This window comes from Hemitrygon akajei, chromosome 11 (assembly GCF_048418815.1).
Source record: "Hemitrygon akajei chromosome 11, sHemAka1.3, whole genome shotgun sequence".
In the NCBI taxonomy this organism is placed as follows: domain Eukaryota; kingdom Metazoa; phylum Chordata; class Chondrichthyes; order Myliobatiformes; family Dasyatidae; genus Hemitrygon; species Hemitrygon akajei.
The window spans coordinates 134218925-134232412 of record NC_133134.1 but is presented as its reverse complement, the minus strand read 5'-3'; the positions used below and the strand labels follow the sequence as shown (position 1 = coordinate 134232412).

The 13488-nt window shown below is 41.3% G+C and overlaps 1 protein-coding gene across 3 annotated transcripts in view; it reads left to right on the top strand.

The window, feature by feature from the left end:
- Window positions 1-13488, top strand: part of helz2a (helicase with zinc finger 2a) — a 120585-nt gene that overhangs the window by 85235 nt on the left and 21862 nt on the right. For 2 of the 3 annotated variants that reach the window (XM_073061701.1, XM_073061700.1), the window contains exons 15-16: window positions 3963-4079; window positions 11567-11759. In XM_073061701.1, coding sequence (XP_072917802.1) covers window positions 3963-4079; window positions 11567-11759 — 310 coding nt within the window. The remainder of the gene's footprint in view (window positions 1-3962; window positions 4080-11566; window positions 11760-13488) is intronic. The other variant, XM_073061703.1, reaches the window with a different exon arrangement.

Below are 13488 nucleotides of genomic sequence, written 5' to 3'. Positions count from 1 at the left end.
CACCAACAGGATATTGGTTCTCTCCATAACCGAAACGCTGCCCGTCTCAACAGGGTCCGGACACATCAGCATCAACGATTCACGAACCTCAGTCACCTCCACATTTGCCTCTAAGAACTCCATTTTCACTGACCAACAACCGTCGTCTTTATAATCACCGGCACTGGTACCCCAAATCTCCAGTGCCGTCAATGTCATCAAGGGTAAAGGCTTCCAAAAGCGGTTATAAAACAAACTGTACAGCAACTTAACCGGTGCCCCGGTGCCGAGGATGGCTTTAACTTGACTTCCATCCATCCGTAACAACACCTGAGTGCGTGGTCCCTCTAAGCCTTCAGGAATAGGGTCTGTTCCTTGCGGGAGTTCCTTGGTACATTGCTGGGAACGTGCTCCCCCAGAGACCCCAAGCCGTTCCCCCACTGGGCCTCCTCTAAGTTTCCCGACACCTCTCGGATCAACGGAACAACTGATCCCCTTGACAGATCCCCCTGTCTCCGCAAGCAATTTATCTGCCCTCCTAACCAAAAGGGATACCCTAAAAACTTCCCACCAATCTCCTGCCACGGATATGATAAGCCCCCCAGCTGCGGCATTTGACTTCCAGTCGAACCACACGCATTTTCCCACACTTTCCCAGAACTGGCAGCTGTCACTTCGAGGTAATTGCGCCCGACAGTTCTAACAACGCTACCAGCCCGCCTACTCAAACTTTCAACCAATCCCTGTCGCTTTCCCTCAGCCAAGCACTGCCACTCACACAACAACTGAGAGGTCTGCTCCGCCCATGTCTCCGCCCCTTTAGGGCTGGACGTTATTCCAACAACCGGGCGGAGCCCACCATAGCTGAAACATCCCAACCTGTCACTCCTCACTCTCCAAACAGTACGGACAACCCATGACCCCACCACCATTTCGTCAGCGCTAGTCGGAACTCGAACAATGACCTCCGGGCTACCAACAGCAGCCACCCCACCCAACACACATGCAGAGATAACCGGCAATAGCACACCAGCTCTTCGCCGCAGACACAATTTAAAGAGGGCGATCACACAGCTTCCACAGAAATCAATCCCGGACGAGCCCCCACAATGTAACCCCTGGGTCACCTCAGGCATCGCTCAAACTCGTTCTAGTCTAGGGGGAGCAGCCTTCGGCCCCGCCAAACTGGGTAATCAGCTGGTGTGGATGCTGTGTGATGTCCCCGCCTCGCTCAAAAAACAGACAGTACACCTTATGCGATTAAATGAGTACAATTTATAAAGATTACTATAACTAAGCGATTACTAACGATACAGTATATATGAATAAGAGAAAAAAAAGAAAAGGCGCCAAACTTATCAAAGTCCAAACCACTTCGTGCACAACCGTTGGAGCTCAATTACTGAAGTCTTCTGGTATTCGATCCCCCTCCGATCTCCTCGACCCGCCTCCTGGGACCCCCACGGTGGTCGACCAGTCGCTCCACACTCCTCTGTCTCCGTCTCCTCTCATCACCGAAAACCTTGGGCCGGGGACCCCCGCTCGGGGTCCGTACCGTCGCCCAGCTTCCAGCACCCCGTCCTCTCTCTCTCACTCCATCACGCCGACTCCCCAAAAGTCCCCCACCAACAATCAGTTTACAGTCCCAAACAAGCTTCCAGCACTTATCATAACAAAGACAATAGCATTCCTACCATTAAGACAGGCGCCAGGATTCCTACTTGTAACAAACAAAGACGCCATTTTGATTACATACACAGTAACAAAGAAAAAGAAAAAAACCCCCGTTACACTAAGTTACCACTGCAGTGGAAATGCCTGCCTCATGGCAATGATGGAGCCAAAAAAAACTTTGTCCATCCTTGTTGAATTACAATTGTTTCTTGCTGGAAGGCACTTTTAGGTTATTCCCTAAATTGTGATCTCTCGACTAGCAACATAGAATTATAGAATGATACAACATGAGAGGCTATCTGCCTGCCATTACATTGCCACCTCTTTGAAACTGAAAAAAAGATCCCCAATTCCAATTACTTTTTAAAGATGCTATTGAGGTTGCTTTTACTCCCTTCTCAGGAAATGGAATCCAGCATTTAAAGGATTTTGTCAACATCTGGTTCTTTTGCCATTTATCTTACTTCCATGTTTTCTGGTTCGTGACCTTTCTGAACACAAATTTTATCCTAGATTTTTCATCATTTTGAACGTTCTTTTCAAATTGCTTTTCAGCTTCTCTCCTCTAAGGAGGAGGACACCAGCCACACTACTCAATTAAAATTCTTTTGAAGTGGGTTGTCTTCCAGGAGTCTCAGAGTTTGAGCACTGTAGTTAAGCTAAATTTATTTTGTTAATGTATGTATCTTTTTTTATCCACCTTGGACAAATGAATTCCCTATGAAAACAGAGTTAATGTTTTGGTTTGAAGATCCAGTTTTGACAAATGCTGCAAATTAGTTCATATATCAGGCTCTTCAGTTGAGAAAGGAGGCAGGTGACAGAGTGGTGGAACAAGTTCATGGGCCCATTCCTGTTTCTATTCCTATGGTTAAGTTTTCTACCTTATTTTCATTCAAGTAAATGTTGAAAAATTAGGCCAGTTGTTTTTAGATGTGTTCCTGTCTCTGAGATGGTACGATAGCTCTTAAGTTAATAGTTTGTTAAAATTTCCAACACATGTATGTTGCACTGGAGATCCAAGTTCTCTTGACATCATGGTCAAATGATTCCATATTTGTGATTTTGCCTTCAGCGAACAGCAGTCGACTGGAACCTGGTCTAGCTGGGTTCCCCTCCTGCTGCTGCAATCACATTAATTACAGTTTAAATTATTCTGAATTTAATTGTTGGCCATGGAATGAACAGACTAATATTGTTATTTGTGATCTATTCGGGGAAAAAAACATGGTAATCAGTTAGTTAATTGAAGAAGGTGTTATTTCCTGGCATTTACTTGTGACACTGAATGATATCGAGTACTGGTAATGAATTGATCATGCTGTCAGATCTGATCATTGTAAATCAGTCCTTTGCTAATTAGTTTTCATAAAAGCTTTATCTTGGCAAAAACTCAATAGGTTCTGGTCACATTTTATCTATTACACACCTAGCTGGAAATTCCTTGTCAAATGGAGAAGGGTTACAGGTGTGACTAGGTGGGCACCTCAGGCAGGTCTAAAGAAACCTAGGGCTGTGATGGGCAGAAATTTCTTTGGTTGCTTGTACTACATAATTAAATATACTAGTAGCTGCATGTTGCACTCAATTTTCACTTCCTTTGGGAGTGGAGTATAATGTGCAATTCACAGATACACAATACTAGTTGTAATTGTACAAAAATATATGTTTAGGAGATTGATGCTGGGATTTAACTGAGGAATGTTACATGAATAGATATAATGAGAACTGGATGCTTAAATGATTAAAAATGAAAGTATACAATATATTTTACCTCATTTAATTTATAAATGTTACTTTATGTTAAAAAATTTAAATTAACAAAAACACAGAAAAGACAGGAGCTACTCAGCCCTCCAGACTGCATTTCTGGAAAAGAAATAAAGTTAGTTCTTCAGGTGTGGTATCTGTGGTCAGAACTTTATTATGTTATGTGACTTGCTCTTCTGTTCTATTTCATTGTGTTCTGTATTAGAAACTGCAAAATATCAAAGTAATACAATGCACACCCTTCAAAATGAGCAGCAGTTCCTTACAGTATTTCTGGTTTGGATGTTGTTTTTAAACATGACATTTAGAGTTCACTGTTGTCAGTTATTTCTTTAAAATTTACTACATCTTCAGTCCTGATCTCCTAAACCAAATCTTAGGTCAGGCTTTAAGACTGTGAAAATCACTTTGTTGTACTATGCTCTGATTGTAAGGGCATTATAGAAGAAACCATTATGAATTAAGAAGTTGCATGTGAAAGAATAATCTCTGTTTGAAGTTAAAAATATAACTGACTCCAGTGTATTTCTTTGTTGCAGGCCAATAACCCTACATTACAGAATCCGACAGCCTTCAAATCCTCATGCAAGTAGAATAAAAGAGTTTGATGCCAAGTTTCAAACTGAAGCAGAAGTGACAGAGGATGAAATAAGAGAGTAAGTCAGAAGAAGCAATGCTTTATCTGTCAAATCTGTTTTCAACTTTAGTATTTTAGTATTGTTTTCATTGATGGCTGCTACTTGCTTTGAGGATATAGGTCTTGGCAAAGACCATCCTCAATAAAGAGTCTACTCACCTTTCCTTGGCATTGTCATCACCAAGTGGCTTGCTATTATTATCCTAGTGGTGAGTGTTTAGCAGAAACTCCGTTATATCCACCACGCTGTATATAATGTGGCCACGCTGTACCGAATGATTTAACTCTTTATTACTCCAAAGCCTTGTCACAATCTACAATACACATCAGTAGTGTAATATAATAATATCCTCTGACGGAGATAAGTGCATTTCCACTAAGTCTCAAGAATCTCCCATAATAAAGGCCAAGAGAACCTGATTAATTGTCATAACATTGCCTTCCCTTCCCTTCCTGCACACCGTATCTGCAATATTTTGTCATGTTCAAAATCATCAGCTACAATTTGTACAGACATCTTAATTGTCATCTCCCAAATCTATTATCTTGACCAGCCAGAAGGGTGTGGGCAGCAGGAGCATGGGAACAGAACCACTAACAAGCTCCCATCGTGCTTGCACAATATCCTTCATCACTGTTAACTTCCTAACTGAAACGTGGAAGATGATTTATCTGTACATTCAGAGACAATTAGAGATATCTAAACAATGCATACCTTATCCAAAATCCTCCCATTCCTGCAAGTGAATTAAATAAGTTCCTTGCAGGATTCAAGTTTTCTGGATCTAGGGGCAGAAGTACCAGGAAGAGCAGTCCCTTGCTGCTGCTGATGCCTCACGCTGGAGCAGGTGTGGTTGGGGTGGGGGGGGGGGGGGAAGGTTGCTGGATAGGGAGAAGATTAGGGAAATAATAGGGAAGTATAGAGCTGGAAAATTGTTATGAAAAAGAAGGATTTTTGAGACATAGATTACAAGGAAATTTTGGGGGCCCATTAAAGAGCTAATGCAGATTTGGGACAAATCAAAGACAGTTAGCCCTATAGGACTTTGTACACGTAGGACCGGGAAATAAGAGCAATGCAGAAAAGTGTAAATTCAACTGAATTTCTTTAAACTAAAAGCCTCAATATTGAGATGTGGAGATGTTTTGTTAGGAAAGAGGCAAATAAAAAAAAAACATGCTAACAGAGGAAATTGCCCCACACAAGGAGGTGATGACAATAACAGTCACTGCCAACACTGCTGTTCTGTGAATATGCAGATTCACTTGAATGTTATGGAGGGCACATGCCACAAAAAAATGAGAAAAGCTAATCATTATTCTGTTTTTTAAACTGTTTACACATATTTGGAGAGCTAAACTCAAGCAGTCTAAAATTTATTTCAGGTTTGGATATTGAACTTAAATATAGCATTTAGAGTAAGCTAATTATTGCCAGATTACTACCTTTGCCAGTTTATTGCCTCTTCAGTCCTAATGTTTTCAGTGTTCATGATTTCCTGAACCAAACCTTATGTCCGTGCTTTAAGACTTCAAAAGACACTGTGGTTCTCTAAGCTCTGGTTGCAAATGTGCAACAGAGAAACCTTTGTAAGTTAAAGCTGCTTCATCTGCAAGAATAATCTTTGAAGTTAAAAATAGAAATGATTAATGTGCACCACAGTTTCTGAAGAGATGTTGGATTGTGCATAATTAGGCACTTAGACAAGGGGCAACAAAAAGAAGTTACATTTAAGCAGAGCAGTCATTGTGTGAGTGGGCCAGAGTTAGATTGGGGAGTTCAGACTTTGGCTCATTGAGGCTTTGTCCAAGGCCGTAGGTAGACTTCTTTGTTTAATTTTTCTTTCTTTTTTTCTCATTGCACAGTTAAAGCAGGATAGTGGAATGCTCCTCTTGCAGGATGTGGGAAGGCATGGAGACCTCCAGTCTCCCTGATGATTACACCTGCAAGTGCAGCTTCTTGCAGACTGTGTTGAGCAATTGGAGCTGGAACTGGATGAACTTCACATCATTTGGGAGGCTACAGATTTGATTAACCAGACATACAAGGAAATGGGTGCACTCAAGACATGGGACACAGAGAGGAAAAGGAGATAGACAGCCAGTGGAGAGTACCCCTGTTGCTTTTGGTGGCAGGGGTTGGGGGGTGTGACTTAGTAAAAGAAAGCTACAGCGGTCATGTCTTTGCATCTAGCTGTGTAGCTCAGAAGGGAAGTTTGGGGGAAGAAGAGGCTAGCTGTTGTGATAGGGGATTCATTGGTTAGGGGAACAGACAGGTGGCATGTGGATGAGACTGAAATTCTGAAATTCCTGGGTGGTGTGTTTTCTCCCGGATGCCTGGGTTAGGGGCATTTCAGATCGAGTATACCACATTCTTAAGAGGGAGAGAGAACAGCCAGAGGTCATGGTCCACATCGGTACCAATGACATGGGCAGAAGGGATGACAAGATCCTTGAAAGTGAGTTCAGAGAGTTGGGTGCTAAGCTAAAGGTCAGGACTTTCATGGTTGTCATCCCAGGATTGTTACTCATGCCAGGTGCTTGTGAGGCCAGAAATAGGAAGATCACACAGTTTAACACGCCTGGTGCAGGAGGGTGGGGTGGAGGTTATACTAGTATTGCTGGGGGACGGGAACCAAAGTGCCAGAGCAGGTAGCAGGGTGGTTGTGGGGAAAGATATTGTTAAGCCTGCATACAAAGTCAGGAATCAAAAGGATGAGCGTGGTGGGACTAATGTTTTGAGTTGTGTATATTTCAATGCAAGGTTGTGGCCATTGGTGAAACTTGGTTGCAGGAGGGGTAGGACTGGGAGCTCAGTGTTCCAGGGTTCCATTGTTTTAGATGTGGTAGAGCTGGAGGGATTAAAGGGGGAGAGGTGGCATTACTAATCAGGGAAAATATCATGGCATTGCTTGGACTGATCAGGCTAGAGAGCTTGTCTACTGAGGCAATGTGGGTGAAATTGAAGAGAAAGAAAGATATGACCATGTCAATGGGATTATATTGTTGACCACTCAACAACCCCCGGGATTTAGAGAAGCAGATTTGTAGAGATTGCATACTGTTGCAAGACACATAAGGTTGTGATGGTAGGTGGTTTTAACTTTCCACATATTGACTGGGACTTCCATATTGTAAAAGGGCTGGATGAGATAGATTTTGTCAAATGTGTTCAGGAAAATTTTCTTAATCCGTACATAGAGGCCCCAGCTGGAGAGAGTGTGATACTAGACTGCCTATTAGGGAATGAGACAAGGTATGTGACAGAAGTTTGTGTAGGGGAACACTTTGCATCTAGTGATCATAATGCTGTTATTTTCAAGATAATTATGGAGTAAGTTAGGTCTGGTCCTCGGGCTGAGATATTAAATAGGAGAAAGGTCAATTTTGATGGTATCAGAAAGGATCTGGTAAGTGTGGATTGGAACAGACTGTTTTCCAGCCATGGTGTACTTGATAAGTAGGAGTCCTTCAAAAAGGAAGGTTTAATAGTACAGCATTTGTATGGTTGTATCAGAATAATAGGCAAGGATAGCAGGTTTAGCAAACCTTGGTTTTCAAAAGGTATTGATACCCTGGTTTAAAACAAAAGAAGGTGGTGCTTAGCAGGTATAAGCAGGAAGGAGCAAATGAGGTACTTGAGGACTATAAGAAATGCAAGAGAACACTTAAGAAGGAAATCAGGAGGGTTAAAGGAAGGCATGAGTTGCTCCAGCAGACAAAATGGAGGAGAACCCAACGGGCTTCTGCAGATATATTAAGAGCAAGTGTCAAAATTGGTTGGCTGGAATATCAAAGTGGTTATCTGTGAATGGAGCTGAAAGAGATAGGGATGATCTTAAATGGAATTTTTGCAACTGTATTTACTTGGGAGTCAGACATGGAATCTGTAGAAGTGAAGCAAACGCAGCGGTGATGTCAGAGACTATACAGATTACAGAGGAGCAGGTGTTTGCTGTCTTGACAAAAAAACAGGGTGGATAAATCCCCAGGGCCTGATAAATTGTTCCCTCAGACCCTGTGGGAGGCTAGTGCAGAATTTCAGGGGTCCAAGCAGAGATATTTAAAATGTCCTTAGGCAAGGGTGTGGTGCTGGTGGATTGGAGGATAGCTCATGTTGTTCCATTGTCTAAGCAAGAGTCTAAACCTAAACCAGGAAATTATAGGCCTGTCAGCCTGACATCAGCAGTAGGAAAGTTATTGGAAAGTATTTAAAGGGTCGGGATATATAGTTATTTAGATACAGGGACTGATCAGGAATAGTTAACATTGCTTTTTGCGTGATAGGTCATGGTGAACCAATCTTATGAAGTTTTTTGAGGAAGTTACCAGGAAAGTTTATGAAGGGTAGGCAGTGGATGTGTCTACATCAATTTTAGCAAGTCCTTTGTCAAGATCCCACATGGAATGTTGGTCAACAAGGTGCAGTTGCTTGGCATTTAAGATGATGTAGTAAATTGGATTTGACATTGGCTTCATGGGAGGAGCCAGAGAGTGGTAATCGGTGGATACTTCTTTGACTGGAGGCCTGTGCCTAGTGTTGTGCTACAGGGATCGGTGCTGGGTCCCTTATTGTTTTTCATGTATATCAATGACTTGGATGATAATGTGGTAAATTGGATCATCAAATTTGCAGATGACACGAAGATTGAAGGTGTAGTGGTCAGGGAGGAAGATTATCAATGCTTGCATTGAGTCTGGCCCAGCTGAAAAAAGGGCTGAAAAATAGCAGATGGAATTTAATACAGACAATTATGAGGTATTGCACTTCTGGAGGAGAAGTCAGGGTCGAACTTGTAATTTTGAGTGGTAGGGTGCTGAGGATTGTGGTAGAACAGAGGGATCTGGGAATACAGATCCGTATTTCCCTTGAAAATGGTGTTACATGTAGATAGGGTTATGAAGAAAACTTTAGGCACATTGGCCTTTATAAATCACAGTATTGAGTGCAGGAGTTGAGATGTTGAAATTGTATGAGATGTCAGTGAAGCCTAATTTGCAGTATTGTGTGAAGTTTCATCACCTATCTACAGAAAAGGTATCAATATGACTGAAAGTGTGTAGAGAAAATTTACAAAGATCTTGCCAAGACTTGAGAACCTGAGTTATAGGGAAAGGTTGAATGGATAAGGACTTTATTCCCTGGAGAGTAGCAGAATGAGGGGAGATTTGGTTAGAGGTATGCAAATTTATGAGCGGTGTCAATAGGGTAAATGTAAGCAGGCTTTTTCCACTGAGTTTGGGTGAGACTGGAGCTAGATGTCGTGGGTTAAGGGTGAAATGTTTAAGGGGAATGTGAGGAGGGAACTCAGGGGGTGATGAAAGCGTGGAATGAGCTGCCAGTGGAAGTAATGGCTATGAGTTTGATTTCAACAGTTAAGATAATTTGGATAGGTACATGGATGGGAGGGCTATTGTCTGGGTGCAGATCGATGGGACTGGGCAGATTAATAGTCGGTATGGACTAGATAGGCTGAAGACGTGTTCCTTTCCTGTAATGCTCAATGACTGTTACCCTGCTGTAGGATTAGAGTTCCAAGTACATGATAGATTTTACTGGCAACTAAATTGTTTGGTAAGCTATGATAAATTGTTAATAGAGGAAAAAGGAGACCAACATTAAGACGAATAAAGTAAAACATTTAGGAATGGAATTATAACAGTTGGAATTAGAGGCAGCTAGGATATGAGGCACCTATAGGAGTTTTCACCTATAGATATTGACATCCTTCTCAGTTGTGTCTCAGTGCAGGTCTGAATACCAAACTGGGAACACTTGTCCAACTATCCAGGCTGACTCTCCATTGCAGTTTGGAAAGAATGCTGATGAGATGTATTCTTTCAAATGAGGGAGCTACAACCCATCTGTTTTCTCAGGAAAACGTAAAATATATTATTAGATTTCAATAGCTTCAAGGTCACAGTATGAATTTTGAAATAAAAATAATAGAAAATTCTGGACTTACTTCAGCCCGCTGGCATCTGTGGAAAGAGAACAAAATGTTGACTTTCCATGTACAGTCAGCCCTCCGTATCCGCGAGGGATTGGTTCCGGGATCCCCCGTGGATTCCAAAAAAACGCGGATGCTTAAATCCCTTATTCAACCTGTCTCAATGCGGCGGACCTTAGGACCCAGCAGAACCCAGACCTTATTTAACCTGTCTCAGTGCGATGGATATTAGGACCCGGCGGCAGAGCTCTGAATCCACAGTGTGTCTGTTCACAAAAATAATCGCGATCATGATTGAAAATAAACTGGAAATAATAAAGCGATCGGAAAAAGGTGAAACGCCATCGGTCATTGTAAAAGCGTTAGGCTACGTCGGTCAACAATCGGAACAATTTTAAAGGATTAAGTGAGAATGGCCCTGCCCCGATGAAAGCTACAATTATTACTAAGCAACGCAGTGGTTTAATTATTGGGTTTTGGGGTTTTTGAGTTTTTGATCCTCCGCATCAACCCGATGGCACGGATGGAGAACACACTCGAAAGTGGTCTGTCACTGGCTTCCGAGCCCAGCACTGAAACATACTTTCTTAAGTGTTTTATATGCATAGAAAGGTAAAATAATATTCTGAGACAAACATTTGACTAACTGACGCTAAATAATACCAGATGTACCTGTTCCGACCTACCTAGTAACAGAACTTCTGATTTTTTTTTATCCCGATCTATGATAACCCACGCACATCCTCCCGTATACTTTAAATCATCTCTAGATTACTTATAATACCTAATACAATGTAAATGCTACGTAAAATAGTTGTTATACTGCATTGTTTAGGGAATAATGACAAGAAAAAAAGTCTGTACATGCTCGAACAACAAGAGCTGGAAGAGCACTTCTGGGTTTTCTCGATTCGTGGTTGGTTGAATTCGCTGATGGGGAACTGGAGGATAAGGAGGGCCGACTGTATTGTTTTTGTATCTATCGCAAAATAAATATCTTCATCCGGGGTTACCAGCAATGAAATCTTTGTAATATTAAAACCTTGGTTTGTAAATTGTATTGTGCTTTTATTCGAAGTTTGGATTGTTGTTCATTAAAAATTATGCAGATAAGGCTAAACACTTAACACATTTCCAAAAATATTCTGAGGTTAATAATACCAGAAACTGCTGGAAACTGTCAGTGGATCAAACAGAATCTGCAGAAGAAGAAACTAAATAAATGTTTCAGGTCTGAAGCTCATTAGATTTTCAGATTCTGGGGCTTCTTGTTTGGCATTTTACCTTTCTAAATAAGGATCTGTCTTAAAGAGCAACATTTTTTAATTCATGTGTCCATTCAATCCTGTGGAAGAATAACACATTTACTGTTTAAAAACCTAATTTATCAAAGGAGGAATTCAAAATGCATTACAGTGGACTTCCTTAGGGGTCTTTCACCCTCCTGTTGACGTTTAAGGTTTCATCGGAGTTATGGCAGACAATCTGGAGAATCCCGTCATATGAATCCATAAAGTTGTACTTGGGTATAACTCTTGGTGTCTTTTTTTTTTAGGTACAAGAAATTGCTTGACACTGCTCGCAATTATGAACTTAAATGTCATGATGTCATCCTTTGTACCTGTGCCACTTCTTCCAGCAAAACTCTACAAAAATTAAGAATGCGCCAGATCTTGGTGGATGAGAGCGCCATGTGCACAGAACCAGAATTATTGATCCCTATCGTCGCACATAATAAAGCAGAGCAGGTAGTTGGCAGGATGTTGTTGTAAAATATTGCTTGAAGATAATTTTCAATTTATTTCATTGCTTTCTTCTTAAATTAGGAGAATTAGATGGCACGCTGTATGATCATACTTATTCTATGTTGGCTGTCTGAAGAAAGGCTGGACTTGACAGCTCTCCTTTACAAGTGGGAGCAAGTAATTTGGCCCAGTCTGCCCATAATTGGACTTACTGTTTTCTTCAGTGTAATCTTGGCCAACCTTCCACTGGGCTACAATCCTCAGTGCAAGAATCTCCCTGTGCCCACTGCTGCCTCCTATCGTCCATAGGTTGGACAGTGGTTCTGAGGTCCTGTCAGGTGGATCCTCCTCCAAGATGTTGGAGGATTTAATGGGCTGACACGCCTGAAGTTTGAACTGAAGTCTCCTCACCCAATCTCTCCCACAGCCTGGCTCTGAAGTGCTTGGCAAGCAGTGAGGCCTGCCCCCAGGCTCAACATTCTCAAATCCATCACTGAATTCATCATTCTCCCCTTTTCAAGCAGTGAGGCCTGCCCCCAGGCTCAACATTCTCAAATCCATCACTGAATTCATCATTCTCCCCTTTTCAAGCAGTGAGGCCTGCCCCCAGGCTCAACATTCTCAAATCCATCACTGAATTCATCATTCTCCCCTTTTCAAGCTTTCAAAGAAACTCCGGAATTATGCACTGGAAAAATAAAATAAAAATAAAAACATTAAGATATTAAAAGACAAGCAATAGTCTTGTCTGTGCATTCATTTTATCAATACCTCTTATGCTCACATCTATTTTACTTACTGTCAGACTATGGGATTTCTGATGCCTTATTGCCATTAATTTTCATATAACAGTGTTCTCTTGCTTACTTCTGACAAAATTCAGTCCTTGATTTACTTACCTGGAATCTTAGATGCATTATATCATGGGATACCTTGGACTACCCCCTTCCTTGCATATTTCTTCTAGTACAGCCTTCCTTCGATTCATTGTTAGCAGGGCAACTTGCTTGCCACAATAGGCAATGAAGGTCAACACCCAAGCTCACTGGCTCCAAAAGCCATTTTAAAAATTGAACATTTGTGAATGTCTTTCGCAATCACAAACATTCAGGCACAGCTGAAAACACACAAATACTATTTTAAAAATGCAATATAAAAACATTTATAAAACAATCTTAAAAGAGCACAAACAACTAATGATTAAATATTCTTAAATCAATTAATTTAAATTAAATAAAAAATAAAGTTATACGTGATTGCACTTCCACTACTTTTTTCTTTCCTTTGAAAGCAATGGCGTGAAGGACACAGGTAGGTTGAACTCATCCAGCTCAGTACGGACAGACGCAAGTGTTGGGAAACTTTGGGAAGTCTGCATTTCAGCGCTATGGTACAGGTGTCCTGAGATTGTCACTTAGCTGAAACAGAGGGTTCAGGAACATGTGGGTCTACCAGGTTTTAAAGGGAGCAAGTAAACTATTTCTCACCAAGACTATTGGCATAAATTAATTGTTCAATAAATGCAACATTTCAGTATTCTTATTTACATTATTAATCTTATTTGTTTTTCCAAGTATCTCTGCTACCCCTGACTACTCTCTTGCCTCTAATGTATATCACTTAAAATTTTTCGCCCACTGAAATGACCCGGTTAGTTATTCGGTATTAAATGTACAAGTTCAGGTTAGCTTAGGTTAAGCCATGGTAGCAAATTTGATACTTTTTACATTAA